The sequence below is a fragment of the Schistocerca cancellata genome, chromosome 6 (assembly GCF_023864275.1).
Source record: "Schistocerca cancellata isolate TAMUIC-IGC-003103 chromosome 6, iqSchCanc2.1, whole genome shotgun sequence".
NCBI classification, from domain to species: domain Eukaryota; kingdom Metazoa; phylum Arthropoda; class Insecta; order Orthoptera; family Acrididae; genus Schistocerca; species Schistocerca cancellata.
The window spans coordinates 567,808,899-567,834,655 of record NC_064631.1 but is presented as its reverse complement, the minus strand read 5'-3'; the positions used below and the strand labels follow the sequence as shown (position 1 = coordinate 567,834,655).

The following is a 25,757-nucleotide window of genomic DNA, read 5'->3' as shown; positions in this document are numbered from 1 at the left end:
GTATGATCATATCAGTCCTTCATACTCCCAGCTAGGTTGGATACACCCACATAAGGCATGCGATCTCCACACGATGTGCTTACTTCACCGATTTCTTAGCCACTGGTGCCCCCAATACTTATCTTCTCACATTAAACACCTATCATCATTCCACAACTGCAATACCAGATCGGATACGTCTAGCATCTTGGCTGTACCTTTACATAACACAAAATCTTTCTCTGTGTCATTCTCCATCTCAGCCATACGGCTATGGAACGTGCTCCCCTGTGATCTGCGTCTTATCCAGAACCACTTAACATTCAAGAGGGAACTCAAGACTTACATATTAGGGACGGTATAGCCACCATTGTCGTGTCCCTCTCATCTTTTTCTTTCTCCTCTCCATCATAGCTTCGAATTTTACCATTCTATTTCTCTTCCTCTAACCTATCTACCTCTTCCATATCTCTTTCACCCAATTCTATCATCTTATGTCTCTGCTTGATGAGAATAACTCACAAGCTGCAAGAATATAACGAGAAAATTCCCAACTAGCAATAGGACTGACGTTCATAAAAGAAAAAATATGTTTACTTTCCTATACATAGTCATTACTATTATTATTATTCTTGATTATTATAATTATTTTTTTATTGTTATAATTATCATTGTACTACTTTTATAATCTCTAATTTTTTTCTGTAACATTAATACTGTATAACATGTTATATGTCCTTAATGTTCTGTAGAAACTGAAATTTGTTGAATCTGAGTATGCCTGGTTAGGTGTAAGAGAGGGCCTGAAGGCCCTAATCTTGCCAGGTAAAATAAATGCATAAATAAATAAAATAAGACACAGAAGAGTGGTAATGTGTTGATAATTCAGTTGGTAAGGATATCACCTGCAAAAGGCAAGGTTCCCTCAAGTCCCATTTCAGCACGCAGTTTTAATCTGTTAGAAAGTTGCTTTATTGTCACGTCTCTTCTGCCTGAAAAATTCCCCATTTCATGCACTACATTCTTGTACTCTCTTCTACTTGACCATGGAATCCTCTCCATCTTTCTACACAACTAATTAATTGTTCCTCAGCAATACTGCAATTCTTTTTCTTCGACATATTTTCCTCTCTGATGAGCTTTGTATCAGAAGTACATGCTTCAGGTGCATTTGTTTCAGCCATCAGTTGGATTCCTAATTTCATACATGTATGAATAATTTGAGATGCTATTGGAAGCACAAGTAGCTCTGCTCATGTGTAGTGAATAAGCAACTCTAACCCATGAACCTATGGAATTGTAGGCAGAATATATTAATAGCAAGTAGTTGCTCCTTGTAACCTTATTGCCCATGGACCCAACACCTGAACAAAGGGAAACAATTAACTTCACCCCAGCATAAGGCCTGGAACACAGTACGTATTTATCAATGAAGTCCAGTTTGCTTTAGTAATCTGATGTCTGTAAAGACTGGAAGCAGTGTGACAGTTCTCTAAGTAATGGATATTTCAATACTCACTGTTCTATAAATTGATTTTACTGCTGTAAATATTTCAGAAAATATTAAATTGAATGATTTTGATAATGGTTTAATAGCTTACACAAGATTTCAATACCTTGCAGAAAATCTGTTGTATGTCTCTAAGGGTGGTAAGATCAAACTTTTTATGACCAATGAAACTATTGTGATGTGTTATCAGTGTCTTTTGCATCATTAGCCAACCATGAAAAGAGCTGAATATCCCCATGCACAAATATATCTATAGAACAGAGTATCTACTTGCTTTACTTTCTCTATACCTCTGTGAAGAATTCCTCTTTCAGGGGTGAGACCAGCAGTTTTGGATCTTTTAGAGCAAGAAAAATTTGCAGTAGTAGTTCGTTTGTTTTGGATAAGCAAATCTTGATGCCTTTTATGTCATTAAAAAATCCTCTTCATCCATGGCCAAAATGCCTTTAGTTTATTACTTCAGTTTTTCTTATTGCAGAAAATTCTAGAATGTCTTGTTATACTGCAAAGAAATATTAATACTTTTAGATTTATCAGCAACTGCTATTCAAACAAGAGTGACTTTGTCTGGCTTATATTTGCAATTTGTTGAATATATTGTTGAAATACCTGTATTTGTCACTCATCTCTTCTTTCAGTTCTGTACAACAGCAAATCGTCCTGTCTGGTTCATATTCTCTGGAATGGGCAGCCAGTGGGCACAGATGGGTTCACAACTGATGAAGTTGCCAATATTTGCAGAATCAATTAGGAAGTGTCATGCAACACTAGAGCCACTGGGTATTGATTTAATCAATATAATAACAACAGAAGATGAAACAGTATTTGACAATATTGTCAACTGTTTTGTTGGGATTGCTGCCATCCAGGTAAGGCTTAAGTAATGGTAAATCCAGGATGGAATGTAACAATATTCTGAAAGGGTAGTTGCTACTCACCATATAGAGGAGATGCTGAGTCACAAATAGGCACAACAAAAAGACAGTCATAAAATGAGCTTCCAGCCAACAAGGCCTTCATTGAAAATAGACAGACACACACACACAGACGCACATACACAAAAGCAAACTTAACTCACTCACACATGTTGTGTGAGTGAAACGCATTTGTGTGTGTGTGTGTGTGTGTGTGTGTCTGTCTGTTTTGTCTATTTTCAACAAAGCCCTTGTTGGCTGATAGTTCACTTTCTGACAGTTTTTTGTTGTTCTTATCTGTTACTCAGCGTCTCTGCTATATGGCAAATAAGAACTATCCTTTTTATAATATTGTAAGATTCAAATAGTTTTATTAAGAATGTATTCTTAGATAACACTTATCAGGGTAACAAATTCATCCACATGGACTGATCTCAACATCTGTTTCTCAGTAATTTGCAATTTGTAATTTATTTGTGTGAAACATGTAATTACATGCATAGCAATTGGTAGTCCAATACAACAGTATACAATCTAATTTTACTTTATAATAGGAACTTAAGAATGTAGTCCAAATTGTTGTTGTTGTTATGGCCTTCAGTCCTGAAACTGGTTTGATGCAGCTCTTCATGCTACTCTATCCTGTGCAAGCTTCTCCATCTCCCAGTACCTACTGCAGCCTACGTCCTTCTGTAGGTATTCTGCTTAGTGTATTCATCTCTTGGTCTCCCTCTACGAGTTTTACCCTCCACGCTGTCCTCCAGTACTAAATTAGTGATCCCTTGATGCCTCAGAACATGTCCTACCAACCGATCCCTTCTTCTAGTCACGTTGTGCCACAAACTCCTCTTCTTCCCAATTCTATTCAATACCTCCTCATTAGTTACGTGATTTACCCATCTGATCTTCAGCATTCTTCTGTAGCACCACATTTCTAAAGCTTCTATTCTCTTCTTGTCCAAACTATTTATCGTCCATGTTTCACTTCCATACATGGCTACACTCCATACTAATACTTTCAGAAACAACTTCCTGACACTTAAATCTATACTCGATGTTAACAAATTTCTCTTCTTCAGAAACACTTTCCTCACCATTGCCATTCTACATTTTATATCCTCTCTACTTTGACCATCATCAGTTACTTTGCTCCACAAATAGCAAACTCATTCACTACTTTAAGTGTCTCATTTCCTAATTAATTCCATCTGCATCATCCAAATTAATTCGACTACATTCCATTATCTTTGTTTGGCTTTTTTTGATGTTCATCTTATATCTTCCTTTCAAGACACTGTGTATTCTGTTCAACTGCTCTTCCAGGTCCTTTACTGTCTCTGACAGAATTACAATGTCATCAGCAAACCTCAAAGTTTTTATTTCTTCTACATGGACTCTGAGTCCTACTCTGAATTTTTCTTTTGTTTCCTTTATTGCTTGCTCAATATACAGATTGAATAACATTGGAGATAAGATACATCCCTGTCTCACTCCCTTCCCAACCACTGCTTCCCTTTCATGTCCCTCAACTCTTATAACTGCCATCTGCTTTCTGTACAAATTGTAAATAGCCTTTCGCTCCCTGTCTTTTACACCTGCCACCTTCAGAATTTGAAAGAGACTATTCCAGTCAAAAGCTTTCTCTAAGTCTACAAATGCTAGAAACGTAGGTTTGCCTTTCCTTAATCTTTCTTCTAAGATAATTTGTAGGGTCAGTATTGCCTCACGTGTTCCAACATTTCTATGGAATCGGAACTGATCTTCCCTGATGTCGGCTTCTACCAGATTTTCCATTCGTTTGTAAAGAATTCGTGTTAGTATTTTGCAGCTGTGACTTATTAAATTGATAGTTCAGTAATTTTCACATCTGTCAACACCTGCTTTCTTTGGGAATTGAATTATTATATTCTTCTTGAAGTCTGAGGGAATTTTGCCTGTCTCATACATCTTGCTCACCAGATGATAGAGTCAGAACTGGCTCTCCCAAGGCTGTCAGTAGTTCTAATGGAATGTTGTCTATTCCCGGGGCCTTGTTTCAACTTAGGTCTTTCAGTGCTCTATCAAACTCCTCACACAGTATCATATCTCCCATTTCATCTTCATCTACCTCCTCTTCCATTTCCATAATATTGTCATCAAGAACATCGCCCCTGTATAGACCCTCTATATACTCTTTCCACCTTTCTGCTTTCCCTTCTTTGCTTAGAACTGCGTTTCCATCTGAGCTCTTGATATTCATACAAGTGGTTCTCTTTTTTCCAAAGGTCTCTTTAATTTTCCTGTAGGCAGTATCTGTCTTACCCCTCATGAGATAAGCCTCTACATCCTTAAATTTGTCCTCTAGCCATTCCTGCTTAGCCATTTTGCACTTCCACATTTTTGATACATTTGTATTCCTTTTTGCCTGCTTCATTTACTGCATTTTTGTATTTTCTCCTTTCATCAATTAAATTCAGTAGCCCTTCTGTTACCCAAGGATTTCTACTAGCCCTCATCTTTTTAACTACTTGATCCTCTGCTGTCTTCACATTCCTCAAAGCTACCCATTCTTCTTCTACTGTATTTCTTTCCCCCATTCCTGTCAATTGTTCCATTATTCTCTCCCTGAAACTCTGTACAACCTCTGGTTCTTTCAGTTTATCCAGGTCCCACCTCTGTAAATTCCCAACTTTTTGCAGTTTCTTCAGTTTTAATCAGCAGTTCATAACCAATAGATTGTGGTCAGAGTCCACATCTGCCTCTGTAAATGTCTTACAATTTAAAATTTGGTTCCTAAATCTCTGTCTAACCATTATATAATCTATCTGAAACCTTCTAGTATCTCCAGGGTTCTTCCATGTATACAACCTTCTTTCATGATTCTTGAACCAAGTGTTAGCTATGATTAAGTTATGCTCTGTGCAAAATTCTACCAGGCAGCTTCCTCTTTCATTTCTTAGCCTCCATCCATATCACCTACTACGTTTCCTTCTCTTCCTTTTTCTACTGTCAAAGTCCAGTCACCCATGACTATTAAATTTTCATCTCCCTTCACTACCTGAATAATTTCTTTTATCTCATCATACATTTCCTCAATTTCTTCATCATCTGCAGAGCTAGTTGGCATATAAACTTGTACTACTGTAATAGGTGTAGGCTTCATGTCTATCTTGTCCACAATAAGGCGTTCACTATGCTGTTTGTAGTACCTTACCCACACACCTATTTTTTTATTCATTATTAAACCGACTCCTGCATTACCCATATTTGATTGTGTATTTATAACCCTGTATTCACTTGACCAAAGGTCTTGTTCCTCCTGCCACTGAACTTCACTAATTCCCACCATATCTAACTTTACCCTATCCATTTCCCTTTTTAAATTTTCTAACCTACCTGCCCAGTTAAGGGATCTGAAATTCCACACTCCGATTCTTAGAACGCCAGTTTTCTTTCTCATGATAACGACATCCTCCTGAGTAGTCCCCACCCGGAGATCTGAATGGGGGACTATTTTACCTTCGGAATATTTACCCAAGAGGACGCCATCATCATTTAATCATACAGTAAAGCTGCATGCCCTCGGGAAAAATTATGGCTGTAGTTTCCCCTTGCTTTCAGCCGTTTGTAGTACCACAACAGCAAGGCCATTTTGGTTAGTGTTACAGGGCCAGATCAGTCAATCATCCAGACTGTCGCCCCTGCAACTACTGAAAAGGCTGCTGCCCCTCTTCAGGAACCACACATTTGTCTGGCGGCTCAACAGATACCCCTCCATTGTTGTTGCACCTACGGTACGGCTATCTGTATAGTTGAGGCACGCAAGCCTCCCCACCTACGGCAAGGTCCATCGTTCATTGTGGAGAGGGGGGGGGGGGGGGGGGGTAGTCCAAATTATTTGACACAATAATACTTTAGATTTTAGTTTCTACAGTAGGCTGTAGAAGCACTCCTCAATGAGCCACGATTTTAGATGGTTTTTGAATGTCTCGCCAGTTATTACCTTCAGTTCATTTGGCAGTGCATTGTAGTATTTTGCTCCATTAATATATGGACTGTTTGCAGTTTTTTTCAGTATTCTGTGTATCATATGGTAATTTTGTACTTGTCTAGTATTTCGATCATAAATTTCTGCATTACGACAGATATATTTCTTATATTTTACAGTTAATACTATTGTTTCAAACATATACATTGAATAGATAGTCAGAATATTAAATTCTATAAACAATTCCTTACATGATGTTCTAGCATCTTTTTTGCCTAATATTCTCAAGGCTCTTTTCTGGAGGTTAAATACTCGGTCACATGAGTTTTGGAAGCCCCACCCCACAGTGCAAGACCATATGCTAGAAATGGATGTATTAAACCAAAATACATCATCCTCATTGTTTGGGTATTGACATATGGATCTATTCTTCTTAAAACATACTGGCCTGATGATAGCCTTGCACATACATTATCAATTTGTTGTGTCCATAGTAGTTTGCTATCTATGCATATACCTAGGAATTTACATTCACTGCAGATTTTCCCTACAATATTACTATCTTGAGAATCTATACAAGTTTGCAAATCACCAACATTGAAGGGGATTATATTTGTTTTTTTTTTTTTTGTAAGTTGACTTTTAGATTGTCATTTTCAAACGTTTCCTTTGCAATATCTATAAATTTTTTTCCCTCTGTGCTGAGATTAAGAATATCATTTCCCCAACAAAGGGCTGAAGTGTCATCTGCATACATTGTAATGAAGGTACCATTTTTTATTATCTTTTTGTAGTGGCCAGACAGGGGCCACAAGCAGATTTCCATACTTGTATTGTTTTAAGAAGAATTTTGAATTTTACAACCTAGTTTGTTGAAACTGAAGGCAAGGTAGCAATGCTACAGTGGCCAAGAAACTGCGTCATGTCACTATATGTTGTTTGTTAATGTTCATGCATGCCCTTGACTGCTGTCATATTTCAGAATGAAATTTTCACTCTACAGCAGAGTGGCCACTGATATGGAACTTCCTAGCAAATCAAGACCTGAACTCAGGACCTCTCTGCCTTTCATAGACAAGTGCTCTACCAAATGACCTCCAAAGGATGACTCATGACCTGTCCTTATGGCTTTACTTCCACCAGTACATCATCTGGCACCTTTCAAACTTCACAGAACTTATTCTTAAAACTTGCAAGACTAGAACTCCTGGAAGAAAATGTATTGTGGAGACATGGCAAAGCCACAGCTTTGAGCATGCTACCAGAACGAAATTTTCATGCTGCAGCAGAGTGATGTGTTCATTTCAGTCAAGAGATCTGATGTGTTGAAGAAGTTAAGCATAGATTTAGGTTTTTAAAATAAGTTTGCTTTGCCTTGGAGTCCAAACACTTCCCACCCTAGCGCCAAAAAGGCTAAGAAAACTCTTACGGTGACTATTGCATCATCTGTTCTCCGAGGAAAGCTAGTCCTGCAAGTTTCATTGGAGAGCTTCTGTGAACTGTGAGGACAGATCGTAAGTCATACTTGGGTAGCTTAGTTGATAGTTTATTTTCCCATGAAAGGCAAAGTTGCTGAGTTTGGGTAGGTCAGAAACACAGTTTTAATCCATCAGGAAGTTTCATACCTGTGCACACTCTGCTACAGAGAGAAAATTTCATTTTGGAGTATGATAGCAGTCAAGAACATGCATAAGCAGTAATAAGCAACATGTAATTACATGGCACAAATTTTCGGCCATTGTGGCATTAGAGAGAAAATTTGTGAGAAAAATTTTTGGTGTATTAAGAAACACAGAAACAGTAAGTAAACAATAAGTAACATACAACAGATATTTTGGGACAGGTCCGGTATAAAGGGTACACACTTTGTGTCTAAAAATATCTTTTGTACTTTGCTTATTGTTTACTTAGTGCATCTGGTTTTCTTAATATACCAGAAATTTTTCTCATAGTTGTTCTTCTAATTTGCCTAATTGCTAACAACAACATCTAGTATGCAGATATTTCATTCACCTTGGATTTCCTTCAGTCTAATATAGAATTTGGCTTTCAGTAACCCTGCAAGGGAATGTCAGGGTATGAGGTGTAGTTCCCGTTGTGGCTATAGGATGAAACTGCAATGTCTGATACACTATATACCAACTTTTTTTTATAATTTGAAAATTTATTCAGTGTGCTGCATGTACATAAAACATTACCATTTTGTCTTCAGTAAGCTGATATTTCAAGAAACACTGGTAATTCTGTCTTGTCAAGTATTTATATATAAACAAATGATTATCTCCTTCATATGCCACTTTTCGTTATGAAAATAAATATGAAGTTTTCTCTGTTGGAATATATCATCACAATATAGCTCTAAGGTGCTCAAACATATCCATATTGGACACAGTCATGGAGTAGTGGAAGAGGCGTAGAAGTGGTTCACAGTATACAACTTGATCTAATAAAGACTTATGTTATGCAATTTGAGACAAGTAAAAATGACTTATAGGTGATGGAAGTAGACATAATGGGCACACAATTTTTGAGGCTCCATTTGTGAACTTCCTAGGCATCCAGATGGGTGATAAACTGAAGTGGGTCAAGGAAGTAAATAGGCTCATTTCTGCCTGCTTTGCACCTCAAAATCTCTCTGATTGTGTATGTTATGACCTGACAAAACTACAATCATCTGGTATAACTGTGGGTTCCTTGCTTGCTCTGGGATGATGGTGTGAAACTAAAACATGTGAAATAATAGTTCACTTTATTACAGAAATGTTAAAAATATTTACTAAACTTTATACAATCCATTGCCACAGGAATGCGCTATATGTTTACGCCTTACCTGATGCATACATTTACTAAACTCTTCTCTTGAAGTACAAAGTTCATGAAGTTCAGAACGACAGTTCAATGTAAGATATGAGTAACACATGTTGCTCTGCTCAGTACAGGGGCATTAAAAAGCTGTGAGAGGGCGTGGCTTTGCTAGCACCTCCCATTCATCATTACAGTATGCAGAGAGATATAATTATCTTTTAAGGTATCAATGCGAGGTGCTGACTGTTACGAAACTGCAATCTTTATATGATATGACAATCCTCCTTCCTCCCCCCCCCCCCCTCCCCCCTGCACTCCAGATCTCCACACTGTTGTTATGTAGGTGGATGTACATGATAATCCCAGGGGGAGGACTATTATGGACACAAATGAGGTGCAGCAAGGCACCTCCCTGTCCGCACCCCAGTATTCACCACAAGAGCAACCAGGAACACCAGTCAAAAAACCGGTTTCAGGGTGCTCACCCATATCCACAGGAGCAGGCACAGGATCTTTTGGAGCAGTGTGATGACCTTCTGGGGGCAACATCTCAATGGACATTAGTTCTGGCAGCTGGACTGGCACTTGGTGGTGGCGACATCAGTAGCAGCGGTTATGGTGGTAACAGCATGTTGACATCCATCGGCTGTGGGTGGCAAACAGACAGAAGCAATAGCTGGTGCTGACCCTAGTGACATATTGGGTCCGTGGACAAGCTTTATGTGGCAAATTCGCTGACATACTCAGAAGTGCATTGTAGCTGGTTTTGGTGATGCCACTACATCCTAGCAGAACCCTGGATGGCATAAGCAGAATGTCTGATTCTTTAGGTGATGACTCTGCACTTCCAACACTGATTCTCGCCAAAAAACTTTGTTGAAGACTTCATCTTGTGGCTGAGTCTTTGTCTGACATGGCCGGATGAATGCAAGAGGGTACAGTCTCTACGACCATGTAACAGCTCTGCAGGCAACTTCCCATCATGTGGCAAGGAGCAATAAGAGGACAGAAAAATTTTCGATGCCTGCTCCCATGTGTAGGATGAACTGATTTTCTCCATGTGACTTCTGAATGTCCGAATGAACCATTCAGCTTCATCATTAGACTGTGGGTAAAAAGGTGCAGTGATCACATTGTGAATAGCATTGGTGGCACAGAACTGTAGAAAGTTGGCTAATAAGAATTGCAGTCCATTGTCTGAGCCAGTGACCTTAGGAAGACCAATACTGTACTTGAAGTAGTGGTGGATGTCATGGGGATAACAAAAGGAAACTTATTATAAGCATCAACCACTAACAACCATCATGTGTTGCAGAATGGACCAGCAAATTCGATCTGAATGTGTTTCCTCAGTCTAGATGGTTGTGGCCACTCAAAAAAGTGTTGTGGCAGAGCTGACTAATGTTCTGAACAAACCTTGCCATGGGATGTCACTTGCTTAATCTGTGCAACCATTTAATATGGCTGATGAGTTGCTTCATGGGGACTAGTCCCCAATGACCTTGTTGTAATAACAACAGAACTTCACACTGTAGGCAGTGAGGAGTTGCAACCAGCACATTGTCATTCTCTTTACGCAACAGCAGAACACCTGATCATATGGATAGTGTGTGACAATGGAAGAAATAAAGATATACCACTGCGTGTTGAATTTCGTTCAAGCTGTGTGGCCACCCATGGCACATGTAGTGCAAAACAATGTGCGTAGTTGCATTAGAAGCAGTTGCAGCAGTAACATGCTGACAATGATGAGGAAAATTTTGAAGACATTTGAAATCTTGAGAATTGGCAACATGATTCCTCAGATGAATCAGACACCATGTCGGAACTGCATGGTAACTTGGACAACAAGGTGATGTTCAAAAAAGTTTGGATGGTGGACATTTACAGTAACTCATACTAATAATTTTGTGCCACCTGGGGTGAGACAGGCTTGGTAGGATTGAACAAGGCTGCCAAAAGCTGACGATCTGCCAGAAAACGAACTTTTGACCGTACACATAGTGGTGGAACTTTGTAATGTCATAGATAATGGTGAGTGCCTCTTTTTCAAGCTGGCTGTAGTTACACTGTGCATTGTTCAGACTTTTTGAGGCAAGAGCAGTAGGTCTATCAGAAGAACCAATTTTATGGGTGAACACTGCTCTGATCTCATGAGAAGAAGTATTCCCTGGTAACATGACAGGCTTAGCTGCATCATAATGAATCAAACAATGATGACTTAACAATGCAACCTTTAATTGCTAAAATGCATTTTGCCATTCCTGGGATCACACAAAAAGAACAGTATTCTGGCACAGCCAGTTGAGCAGTTCAGCAGTTTGCACAGTGTTATGAATAAATGTGATATAATAGGTGGTATCACATGACCTAAGTTGTCCAGTTCTTCCTGGAAAAAGGAGCACTTTGCTTTGTTGCACTTTAGGCCATCTGCAGAAAGAGTTTGGAACAAGCATCCTAAGTTTGCTAAAAGTTAAGCAGGCATATGACCTGTGACTACAGCATCATCTAATAGTTTGTGCAAGAAGGAACTTTTTCTGTTATCTTTTCCAGGAGCTATTGAAAAATTGCAGGAGCTAAAGCACTTCCAAACTGTTGTCTTTGAAACTGGAACAAACCTGAGTGAGTGAGTACCACAAAGAATTGGTTGTACTGCTTGTCCAGCAGTATGTGTAAATATGCCTCATGCAAATTAATCTTTGAAAAGTGTTTGCCCTGTCCCAGTCTGTCCTTCAGTTCCTCCAGATATCAAAGAGGAAGAGAATCCATGACAGTTTGTAGCTTTACTGTTGTTTTAGAATCAACACACAGACATAAACCATCTGAAGACTTCTTTACAATTATGAGGATTGAATGAAAAGTAATTCCTCTGCATTTGTTAATTGGGTTTGAACAGGAATATTTTAATAAATCAAATGCAGAAATAATCCTTAGAATGTGATCTTTAATTATCAATATTGACTTTTCCACATAATCACAAGCCAATTGGATACATTATGGCCAATGATGAACAAGTTTTGTGAAGCCATCACGGAACAAATCGACACTCTGTTTCCACAACCAAAGTCTCACAGTTTTCTCAACGTCTTCATCAGAGGTATAATGATGTCCTCACAGATCGTCTTTCATTATTGGGAACAGATGGAAGTAATACGGTGCTGAATCTGGAGTGTTTGGAGGATGCTGTACAATGGTGAGATTCAGTCTCTGAAGTTCTGGGGCACCCATCATGCACAGATCTTCCAATAGCAAAGCAAAGCAATAATTTAACCCACATGTTCTTGTGAAATTCCGAACATGCTTGCAGTTTCTCTCTGAATGATATGGTGATAATCCTGAATCAATCTGTCAACATTTTGCTTGTGAAACTGGGTAGTTACTGTCACAGGACGTCCAACTCTTTGTTTGTCATGCAGGTGAGATGTTCCCGCCTCCACATCTTTAAACTTACGTGCCCAATGACACACTGTACTCGCATTAACACAATCACCATAAACTGCTTTCATTCTCTGATTAATCTCCTTTGGGGTGACACCTTCTGCCGTCAATTCAATGACTGCACATTGCTTAAATTGCACTGACCGACTGTCTGTGCAGGGTTCCATACTTCACACTGTAACAAACTTTGCTTGTGAAACTGGGTAGCTACTGTCACAGGACGCCCAAGTCTTTGTTTGTCATGCAGGTGAGATGTTCCTGCCTCCACATCTTTAAACTTACTTGCCCAATGACACACTGTACTCGCATTAACACAGTCACCATAAACTGCTTTCATTCTCTGATTAATCTCCTTTGGGGTGACATCTTCTGCCGTCAATTCAATGACTGCACATTGCTTAAATTGCACTGACCGACTGTCTGTGCGAGGGTTCCATACTTCACACTGTAACAACACAACTGTTCAATGCTATGGCTTCCTGTCAACTGGAGCTGTAGAGAAGAGGCTATGGACAAGCCAGTACCTGCCACATACCAATGCTGCCAACTGTTGAAGAGCTATGAAGGTGGAGACATCACTTTTCAGTCAACACTCATACCAAGGGTAATGTATATTGACATGCAGAGATGGGTTGGATAACCCTTGCTCATTCAGTGCTTGGGTGACAGGCTGTGCATGAAAAAATTGTGGCTGTACATTTTCTTTCACTGTAATGTGCACTTAAAAGTCTTTGACCCTTCCTAAACCTAGTCCAAATAGTTCTTTGTACTTATTACACAAGTCAGAAACATTGGTGTGAGGCACTGAAACACTGATTTGTAACACATTGTCTTGTATGCACAAGCTGAACAAAGCAAATGGTTCTAACCTGAAAATGTTTACACTGTGTCTAGAATTGAATACATGAAACGAAACATGCTTTATCACTGTACAAAAAGTGTTGGCAAACTATACACATCAAGTACAGGAATTTCTCATCCATTGTAGGCAGCAAAATAGAAGTAGGCTGCTGTAGTGGTGGGCCACCGATACTGTGCTTGCCTAAACCATGTGTGTCTGTTGAAAGATTAGTTGCTGTAACACGTTCACATGAAGCTGTTGCCCAAGCTTTGCTTTCTGCATAAACACACTGCTTGAATGTGAGCTTCACACCCTCCTTGAAAGCATTTTGTATCAGGACAAGGAAATCTTTCTGATCATGTCTCAAAAAGCACTGCAGACAAGATGTCATCGCAGATTTTTGTAGCAAACTTCGTGTACCAAGAGACTGAAAGTTTTTGCTTCTATGTTTATTGTTATTACTGTTTGTCTGAGCTTTGTTTTTAATCACTTTAACACTATTCAGTAGCTGAGACTGAATATTTTGTGCACTATGAAACAACAGATTCTCCCAACTTTGGCTGTTTTCTACATAAAATTGGTTAACATCAGTTGTTGTCTCATTATAAAACCAGCATGCTGGAAATCCAGGAATGCATAGAGCCTCAAAATCAACCTTTGTTGAGTCCACTTGCTTTAGTTTCCACACTAGACAGGGCTTTTTTAAAATCAGGATCTGGCAATTTTAGAACTGCACTGCCAAAACGTGCACCTGAGAAATTCTGAGTGATAGAATCATGTAACATGAATTCACTCAAATTGATATCATAAAATGCTTAAATTTACATTGTCTTGTGAGCTCTCTGAGTTTGGCTATCCATTGTTTTACCATCTGTCCAGGCTGCTGCTTGAGACAAAAGGATTGAAACCATGCAGCTGCTACATGGACCTGACAATCAAAATGTTCATCCAACAGTTTAACATGGTCATCATACATGACTGATTTTGAGACTAGTGTCTGCACACAACTTGACACACAGGAACTAGACATCTGGACCAATAGTGGATAAAAAATGAGTATTTTGCTCCATACCTGTTATTTTGTAGGCTACAAAATAGGACTCCATTTCTGCACAATAGTCTGACAATTCTTCTTCCTTGCCATGGAATGGGTGAAATTTTGTTGCTGCTACTGGCAGTGGAGTTGCTTGTTTACTCAGTATGGATGTCAATTGGCTGACATTGAGTAGCAGGCATTCAATCTGATTCGCCTGAAACTCTGAAAGGTCAGTTAGAGACATTTCCTGTGGCAGCTCAGACATGGTGAAACATTGAATAGGACAAACTAATTCAAAAAAACAAAATAAGAACAATGGCAATTATCAAAAAGACATGTGCAACTTTCACACAGAACCAAGCAGCAGGCAAATGAGCATTAGAGATGATCAATTTAGTCCCCATTTCTCATCACCATTTGTTATGACCTGATGAAACTACAACTGTCTCATGTAACTGTCAGTTTCTTGATTGCTCTGGGAAATGGTGGAGTGCAACTGCAATATGTGAAATATTAGTTCACTTTATTGCAAGAACGAGAAAAGATTTACATAACTTTATGCAGTCAGTTGCCACAATAATGTTCTGAATATTTACAGCTGTCTTTGAATATTAAAGCATCACTTGATGCACACATTTAATAAACCCTTTTCTTGAAGTATGAAGTTCAGAATGCTAGTTCAAACTAAGACATGAGTAACACATGTGTCCTAACTAGACTATGTTGTCTGCTTAATCAGAGGTCACAAACTGGTGACAAGCATTGCTCTTCTCTGGTGTATATTGGTGTCTCAATGTGGTGGCACTGCAAAGCAATGAATGGTGAGGCTTTCACTCATTACTGTCCTAGGGCATAATCGTCTGGATCATTGCAGTTAAGGCAAAAGAAATAATTATTCTAATTAAACAAGCACTGTGTAACACTGATAACCGAATAGCTTGCAGAAACCTAGCGATTCTTGTGCTTACTGCCTCAACATATACTTTCTAATATTATTTGCAGTTAATAATGAGAGTAGCTTTAGGACAAACTGTGCAATTTACACCACAATAGTACCTCTTTTTCTTCTTCTAGTTCCTGTTCTTTCCAGATGTTGGTGGCCATCATTGCTATATCACTTTTGCTTTTTTGAAAAAGTTCCTTGCTCATGTGTGATGTTTCTGAGCCACGATGTTCTTCTTTCTCATCCCCTTTTTACCGGGTATCTTTCCTTGAACAATGTCTTGTGGCTGTTTATACCTGTTTCTATTCTTCATTTGGGTAGATGTCTGAAATATTTTAGTTTTTTCCGTTTTAGTATGTTTAGGATTTCTTTTTCTTTCTTCATTTTGCAGAGAATGTTGTTGTTAGCAGTTTTATCTGTCCATGATACTCTTAGCATTTCCTTGCACAGCTACATCTGAAATGCCTCAAGTCATTTGCTCACCATCATTGTCAAAGTCCAGGTCTCAACTCCATAGAAAATGATGGGAAATATGTAGCAACATGGAAATCTTTATTTTGTTTCAGTTGTGAAATGTTGACTCTTGAACACATGAATCATTTTATGAAACACCACTCTGCCTTTCTCCATATGGACTTTAACTGCTTGCCAATTATTCCACTGGTTGTCTCAGATAGGCACATTCATTTACTGTTCAATAAGTGTACTATTAATGTTTGGATGACAGTTTGGTATGTCCTTTCTGATGACTATTAATTTTGTTTTACTTATTTTGATTTCTAATCTGTAATGCTCACTATTTTTCTTGATTCAGAATACAAGATATTGACAGCAAATACTACAGTGTTACGAGTATAGTATACATATTTATAATGCCCACTACTAACAGAAATTCATACTGTAAAATGGTATCTGACTGAAACTGGTCTGCAATTAAAAATAAATTAACCAGCAGATGTCATCAGAGTAGTGAAGCAGCTTAAATCAGTGAAGCAACTTAAATCATTTAATAAAAGCACATCTTCTGGTCCAGTTTGTACACTGGTTAGGTTCCTTTCAGAGTATGCTGATGCAATAAATCCATACTATTACCGTACTCAACTGTTCACTCAAAGAAACATCCATACTTCAAGTCTGGAACGATGCACAGGTCACACCAGTATTAAAGAAAGGCAACAGGAGTAATCCACTAAATTACCGGACCATATCATTAGTGTTGATATGCTACAGGATTTTGGAACATACACTCCTGGAAATTGAAATAAGAACACCGTGAATTCATTGTCCCAGGAAGGGGAAACTTTATTGACACATTCCTGGGGTCAGATACATCACATGATCACACTGACAGAACCACAGGCACATAGACACAGGCAACAGAGCATGCACAATGTCGGCACTAGTACAGTGTATATCCACCTTTCGCAGCAATGCAGGCTGCTATTCTCCCATGGAGACGATCGTAGAGATGCTGGATGTAGTCCTGTGGAACGGCTTCCCATGCCATTTCCACCTGGCGCCTCAGTTGGACCAGCGTTCGTGCTGGACGTGCAGACCGTGTGAGACGACGCTTCATCCAGTCCCAAACATGCTCAATGGGGGACAGATCCGGAGATCTTGCTGGCCAGGGTAGTTGACTTACACCTTCTAGAGCACGTTGGGTGGCACGGGATACATGCGGACGTGCATTGTCCTGTTGGAACAGCAAGTTCCCTTGCCGGTCTAGGAATGGTAGAACGATGGGTTCGATGACGGTTTGGATGTACTGTGCACTATTCAGTGTCCCCTCGACGATCACCAGTGGTGTACGGCCAGTGTAGGAGATCGCTGCCCATACCATGATGCCGGGTGTTGGCCCTGTGTGCCTCGGTCGTATGCAGTCCTGATTGTGGCGCTCACCTGCACAGCGCCAAACACGCATACGACCATCATTGGCACCAAGGCAGAAGCGACTCTCATCGCTGAAGACGACACGTCTCCATTCGTCCCTCCATTCACGCCTGTCGCGACACCACTGGAGGCGGGCTGCACGATGTTGGGGCGTGAGCGGAAGACGGCCTAACGGTGTGCGGGACCGTAGCCCAGCTTCATGGAGACGGTTGCGAATGGTCCTCGCCGATACCCCAGGAGCAACAGTGTCCCTAATTTGCTGGGAAGTGGCGGTGCGGTCCCCTACGGCACTGCGTAGGATCCTACGGTCTTGGCGTGCATCCGTGCGTCGCTGCGGTCCGGTCCCAGGTCGACGGGCACGTGCACCTTCCGCCGACCACTGGCGACAACATCGATGTACTGTGGAGACCTCATGCCCCATGTGTTGAGCAATTCGGCGGTACGTCCACCCGGCCTCCCGCATGCCCACTATACGCCCTCGCTCAAAGTCCGTCAACTGCACATACGGTTTACGTCCACGCTGTCGCGGCATGCTACCAGTGTTAAAGACTGCGATGGAGCTCCGTATGCCACGGCAAACTGGCTGACACTGACGGCGGCGGTGCACAAATGCTGCGCAGCTAGCGCCATTCGACGGCCAACACCGCGGTTCCTGGTGTGTCCGCTGTGCCGTGCGTGTGATCATTGCTTGTACAGCCCTCTCGCAGTGTCCGGAGCAAGTATGGTGGGTCTGACACACCGGTGTCAATGTGTTCTTTTTTCCATTTCCAGGAGTGTATATTGTATTCAAACATGATTAATTACTTTGAAGAGAACGTTCTATTGACCTGGATTTAGAAAACAATGTTCTCATGAAACACGACTAAACACTTTACTCACCCAAAGTGGTAAGTGCTACTGATAAGGGCCTCCAGACTGATTCCATAATTTTAGATTTCCAGAAGGCTTTTGACATCATACCTCACAAGCGGCTTGTAATCAAATTGTGTGCTTATGGAATATTATCTCAGTTATGCAATTGGACTAGTGATTTCCTTTCAGAGAGGTCACGGATCGTGGTAATTGACAGAAAGTTACCAAGTAAAACAGAAGTGATTTATGGCATTCTCCGAGGTAGTGTTAAAGACCCTCTGCCGCTCCTTATCTATGTAAATGATTTATAAGACATTCTGAGCAGCCATTTTAGGTTGTTTGCATATGATGTTGGTGTTTATCATCGAGTAAAATCATGAGAAAATCAAAACCAATTGCAAAATGAGTTAGATAATATATCTTATGGTGTGAAAATTGACAGTTTACCCTAAAGAATGAAAAGTGTGAGGTCATCCACATGAGTGCAAACAGGAATCCATTAAACTTCGGTTACACGATAAATCAGTAAAATACAAAGGTTATAAATTCAACTAAATATGTAGAATTACAATTACAAAGAACTTAAATTGGAAAGAACACATAAAAAATGTTGTGGAGTAGGTGAACCAAAGGCTGTGATTTATTGGCGGAACACTTAGAAGATGCAACAGATCTACTAAAGAGACTGCGTACAGTACGCTTGTCTGTCCTCTTTTTGAGTTCTGCTGTGCAATGTGGGATCCTTACCAGATAAAATTAATGGAATACACTGAGAGAGTTCAGAGGAAGGCAGCACATTTTGTATTATTGAAAAAAAGGAAGAGAGTGCCATGGACATGATACAGGATTAGCAGTTGAAATATTTAAAACAAAGGTGTTTTTCATTGCAGTGGGATCTTCTCATGAACTTTCAATCACCAACTGTCTCCTTCAAAAGAAAGAAATATTTTTTTGATACTGACCTGCACAGGGAGAAATGGTCATCCTCATAAAATAATGGAAATCAGAGCTTGAACAGGAAGATACAGATATTTGGTTTTTTCTTGTGCTGTTTGAGAATTAGTGCAAAGGTTGTTCGATGAACCCTCCACTAGGCACTTACGGGTGATTTGCAGAGCCATATAGATCTAGATGTAGCAGCTTTACACGTTACAATATGTCATTTGTAACATCCCATGAAAGCTTGCTTACAAGGTTTAAAGAACCAAATTTTAGTGATGAATCTAGGAATATCCTACGATCCCTGTGTATTCCTGCAATAGGGATTGTGAAGTCAAGATTACGGTGCACATGGAGGCATTAAAGCAGTCATTCTTCCTTTGTTCCATATTTGAATGGAATGAGAAGAAGCACTAATAACTGGTTCAAACACTTCACAATAGTTTGCAGGGTGTGGATGGATGTAGATGTAGATATATCATTTCGGGCATCTCTTGGAATGTTCTGGACTGCCTTGCCTATACAAGCAGAATAGTGTGCTAGCTCCAAAAGTCAGTAGCTATACTTCTGAAGATGACAGCAGAGACATCTGTTAAAAATTGAATTTTATTCAAAATAATGCACCTCGAATACCAAGAAGATTTTATTCAGGCCATATACTCTGAAGACTTACAATATTCCTCAGTGATGTCTACATCTACATCTACATATCTACTCTGCAAATCATGCTTATGGGTCTGGCAGAGGGTTTATTGAACCACCTTCACAATAATTCTCTGTTATTCCACTCTCGAACAGTGTATGAAAAAAACAAACACCTATATCATCCTGTGCAAACTGTGATTTCTCTTATTTTATTATGATGATTGTTTCTCCCTGGGCTGGTTGGCATCAACAAAATACTTCTGCATTCAGTGGGGAAAGTTGATAATTTTGCAGTTTTGTGAGAAGATCTTGCCAAAAGTAGGAAACATCTTTGTTTTAATGATGTCCACTCCCAATCCTTTGAGGAATAATGTGCTATATGTGGTTGTTAGAGAAACTGTGGAAGAAGAAACTGGATCTGCTAAGCTCTTTAGCAGTCTTGCACTGCTGGTGGGACAAGGAGACAGTTCATTCATTTGCTGTTGTCAAGCAACCTTTTTAAAATACTGCAATGAACAGAATTTTGAGTAAGCCTAGTCACTTCAAAGTGAGTTAGAGGATGTGGGCAACAAGCAATGAACTCAGTATTAAAATTTTTGAATTTCACTGAATTTATTGGCCTTTAGTTTGCGCTACAGAGACAGTTGATACTTACATAAAATATACAGGTATCCATAGAATTAGTGTTAGAATATTTGTTTGTATGGTTGCGCGCGCACACGCACGCACACGCACACACACACACACACACACACACACACACACACACACACACACACACACACAGTTACACGTAGACAAATGCCGTATGATTATCATAAAATCAAATGTTATAGAATGCTTTTGTGCAGTCCATTGTCAGTTATATGTGTTGGTCCTATATACAGATACCTGTGGCAACAGTGAATATATGCATCACATGGAAAAGTCTGCTGTCCTGAGTTGCTAACAGAGCCGTAACAGAGGTTGGCAGTGGATAGCCAGGCTTCATAAGTTCTTGTAAAGGACTGTTGTACTTCCATGTAACTTAGGCACACAAAGGAAAGGTGATCTGCATCCTCTTTTTCTCCACAGGAGCAGAAACGTGTCTCTACAGTGTGCAGTCTGTGAAGATATTTGCAAAAACTTCTGTGATTAAATTTGGGTCTGGCTTTTAGAAAGGCGAGTTGCCTAGGCAGTGAGTTTGTATGAGATTTCATGGAATAGGGGATTGATGGGTGAATTTTATCATATTCTTGCTTTTTGTCTTATTTTCTTCCATTCCTGTAGCCAGTCTTGTAACACGCATCTGTGTAGGACATATCACTAATCCATACTTGGGATTGTAGTCCACATGGTTATGCCCTGTCAGAGCAACTGTTTGGCTAAGTGGTCAACAGCTTCATAGTCAGTGATCCCATAGCATGAGCAAAATTAATGGAATCACCTTCTTGATGCATTGATTTCAACACTTTGATAATCTTACACAAAGTGAGACTTTCAGTCAAAGAGGTGCTAAGATTATTAAGTACTGTTAGAGCAAATAAAAGAGACATTGAGTAGAAAATGGAGAGAGCAGTATTGCAACAAGTTCCACAATCATGGTGCTTGCCTCTGCTGGTAATTTGAATACATAGACTTCTACAGACAAGGCCTAATTTGAATACATAGACTTCTACAGACAAGGGCCTGCAGTACTTGCTTCCAACAGCGTCACTATTTTGAAGCCACCAGTGTAGATATCTGTTGCCTCCAGATACTGTCTTAAAAACTGCTCCAAAGTTTTATTGTTAAAGTGAGACTTATGGTCAAAGATAATGCCAATTATTGTGTTCAATGAGATACTTTCAGTTGGAATCTCATTATAAAACTAGTTAGTCTGGGGGCTCTAATGATCTCCCTTGAAAACTCCTGAGTATCTAAATATGCTTGAACTAGGGAGGAAGAGTTTTAGTGATCCAGAAGTGTGTAGTTAAGTGCTGTATGGTTAAGTTTGAAGCAATTGATTTCAGATTATTGGATTCATATTGATTCCTTTTAAGAAGAAATTTGATTCAGAGATACTACTGGCGTATATGGACTGGAGGTTCATGTGCTTCAACCAGAGTCCATTGGTGGTAGTGGAGTGCATTATTCCCAAACATGCTCTCCATGCTTTATGTTAGCATCTGTCAATTTTGTCAAGGTAAAGTGTCAGTGCAGTGTCTGTTCAAGCACCACCCAAGTCTTGTTATAGCTCTGATTTTGCTGTCAGCCACCTCACATTTAGTAACCACATGCTGTACGTGTGCCTTCCAGATCAGCTTATGGTTGATGAAGAGTCCCGGATATTTGACTACCCCCTGTCCAAGTAATTCATGCCTATTGCTGTTACCATTGGCAGATTCTCTCTGTGCCTCAAAATCAATACTGCATTTGATTTATCCATGGATATACCCAGTCTGTTTCTTGTGAGCTACTTTTGGAGTGTGAACATTCTGGTTGTCAGTTGTGACTTCAAGGGCTATACTTACTGCACAAAACCATGCATTGTATACATATTGTAAAACTTTTACCTTCTGCTGGAATATACTATCATTTATGTACAACTAGTAGCAACTGATCAGAGAGAAAAGATAAAGATGTTCTGCAAATGTTGGGATATATGCTGTTACTTGAGTTTTGTGGTTAGCACTGGGAATACTGCGTTATTGTAGATGCTGATTAGCTCTGGAAACAAACACATTATGTCTGTAACAGAGCTGTATATACTAATAAAATGCACGAGAATGTCTTCAGTACCTTTGCATTTGTGAAAATCTGCCGGATTACTACAGAATAGGTCATGATATTCAAACCACCAATCTAACTGAAATTTGACCTTTCTTTCCAACAATTCATAGCACAATTGCACGAATGTTATTGATAAGTACAACACCACTGAATCAGAATCCTTCCCTGGTTTGAACACAGGTATCATCCTGCCCATCTTCAGTGGCTCAATGTTACAATGATTAGCCCACATGTTATTGTCAATATGGAGTAGGTATTTTTATCCTTCATATGGCAGATAGCATTTTGAAGTGAATGTTATCTGGCCAGGGGCAGTTTTTTTCCAAATTATAATGGCAAGATATTGAGGATTTGTTGAAGCTCTTCACTGGCTTCCATACATTTGACATTGTAGAGCTCTTAGTAGTAGAGTTACAGAGGATTCTCCAAATAATCTCTTCTTATTTTTCAAAAATATCTTGGTATTTTTTGTCAGGCTTATGTAGTTTTGGTGATTACTATGGCTCTTATAGTTCCCCAATGCTTGTTGATGTTTGTTGATAAGTTTCTGACATTCAGTATTCCACCATATGAGTCTGGCTCTATTGTGGAAGTGCCTGTGAAGTGTGTTAGTTTGGAATAGTCAGAAACTAGATCTCTGGACGACTCTAATTGTGGAAGGCTCATCTTAATCTAGCAACATATTTATTCCAGACAGTTTTCATGGTTTTCCATCTTTATGCACGTTAGATCCAGCATGGTTCTTCCTGTGTGCCAGGTGATGTCAGAACAATTGGCAGGTGATCGGAATCCAAAGGATCTACTTTTACTTCCCAGTTGGTTAGTGGTGCAAAATAAGGTGATCGATATTGAGGTCTACTGTTGACCTTGTCTGTAATGATGGGGTTATTCTTGTGGGGGATCTATCATTCAGCAGCACTTTGTTTTCATCTTATAGGCTTGTTATTAATAGATCACCACTGTGATCACTTTACTCACATCCCTATCATGTGTGATGAGCTTTACAGCCCCCCACAACAAGCAGTGAATTGTCAAATTGTTGTAAGAGGGATGTAATATTGGTATTAAATGAAACAACAAGTTTACTGTTACCAGTCACTGTTTTTATTTATTTCCACAATGTGTTTCAAAGGTTTAAACCTCCATCATCGGGTGGATTTACATTAGTATCGATTTTGCTGACAATAAAACAAAATACGGCCAGTGCTGATTTTCCTTCCAATTCTATCCACTATTTGGTCGTGGTGCACACAACATGCCATGGAGTTGCCAATCAATAAAGTGTTTAGTTCCACACTATTGGCTAATTTTAACTGTTCACTGCATTTCAAGTGCACGTTTTCATCTTCTAGCACGTTTTTATCTTCTAGCACGTATGGCATTACGCCATAAGAAAGAATAAAAAATGAGTTAATACAGTACTGGTACTCCAAGAAGATTTACATCCCAAAAACCACACCGAAAAGCTTAATATCAGGTCGAGTCCTATTTCATTTGGAATCTGGATACACAAATATGCTCTTTAAGTATGCACTTTAAATGTGCCATTTTAGTAAGTTTCACGAAATTCCAATGCTCTTGGAGTATCCTCTGGTGTCTTTTTTCTTTTATGACATAATGTAAGACCTTTTAACGTTGTACACGTATGAACATACGGGCTTCCTGTATCATAGCAGTTGCCAAAGCGCAGTGGTGCCTGTTATCTGGCGCTCTCTGACGAATACTAAAACGAACCTATTTCTAACAGATCACGGGAAAATATTGCGAATGGTGGTTTGAAAAGCGTTACTTTCAAAGTAAATTTCCTTTTACACAAATTGAACTATGTGCGAGAATGTACATTGAATTTCGTAAATCACAGAGCGTTTGATGATGAGCCATTTAGAAGTATTTTGAGGCCAGAAGATAAGACATTAATGTCATTATTATGAGCAAATTGATGTAGTGTTCAGGAAGCTCTCTCTCCTCTGTGGTAGCTAATTTATTTGTGGAAAACTTTGAGGACAAGTCACTAGACTCGACTAAAAATTTTACTGGCACTCCTAAAGTGTACCACGCACAAAAAATATCAACATTATATGTGAAAGCTTAGCTTCTCTTGCAGCTTATTAACCTTAGAGATCAATATTTTCTGAGAAAAGCTTTTCTTTTCTTGTAGCAACACTATGTATATTAATTTAAAACATTAACTTTTCCTGTTTGTGTATCCGCACTATTTAACAGTGATGTTGCTATTAGCTGACTACATCACATGTCCTGTGGTCTGAATATCCGCTGTCATCAGCTGGCGGGATCAACGTGACATGAGCTATGACTGACTTAAAAAAGTGCGTCACAATCTCGATTACAGTGGTTCGGAAAGTAACATGCGGTGTTTGGTGGCATTCGAATTTATACTTTTGTAATACGAAAATATGCAGTGTACATGTTGCTGCACATCAAAAATTTTCCCAAAAAGAGTTTTCTTCCCTGACTTTCTTTTTCTAAAGTGCTGAGAAATTCTACGCCTGTGTATAACAACATAACCATTCAAAGGATTGATAAGATTTACAGGTCCAGGGAAAAATATACTGTCACTTAATAACTCAGAAAAAAGTGTGTTTTCATCCAGGATAAAATGTATTTTTAGCCGGGAAATCCAGGAATTGTTTTTCCTTGTCCATGTGTACACCCTGAATAAGCAAGAAAAATAAGTACAAAAGAAAAGAAAATAACTGCAACACCCACCTGGAAACTGTGATTAGCAAAATCACAATAAGAGACTGTTGAAGCAAGTAAACACCCCTGCAAAGAAAAAACAAGGGAGAATTAAGGTGCCAGCAAAACAATAGCCCACGAAAAGTTCAAACAGGGAAGCAGTGGCGGCTGTTGGCTCATGGTTCGTGGTACACTTCATCACCAATGTTGTGTTCTGCCCACTCATCTAATGTAGGGTGCCTAGGAAAGCTGCTTTCTTGGTTTGCTAGACAATGATTCAAGCAAATTGTAATAATGGAGTTTATTACAAAAGGAACTGATTACAATACTTAACTTTGTGAGATATAGATGTGTCGCAAGCAAGGGATGACAGACAAATGTAAGCAAGCTCTTCAGTATATACAATTCGTAATACAAGTGAACCTATACAGTTTCTAAGTTACTGCTGTAGCGTTTGTAGGTCGGTTCGACTTCAAATTGGGCCATGACTAGACAGAGCAGTGGTTATATTCTCTTGGCCTAGATGGCGCTCCTGTCTCGGTGCCACCAT

The 25,757-nt window shown here is 39.4% G+C and overlaps 1 protein-coding gene across 1 annotated transcript in view; it reads left to right on the top strand.

Moving 5' to 3' along the window:
- LOC126191105 (fatty acid synthase-like) overlaps window positions 1-25,757 on the top strand; it is a 394,390-nt gene that overhangs the window by 138,685 nt on the left and 229,948 nt on the right. Inside the window, exon 10 of the mRNA XM_049931844.1 lies at window positions 2,128-2,358. Within this exon, the coding sequence (XP_049787801.1) occupies window positions 2,128-2,358 (231 nt within the window). The remainder of the gene's footprint in view (window positions 1-2,127; window positions 2,359-25,757) is intronic.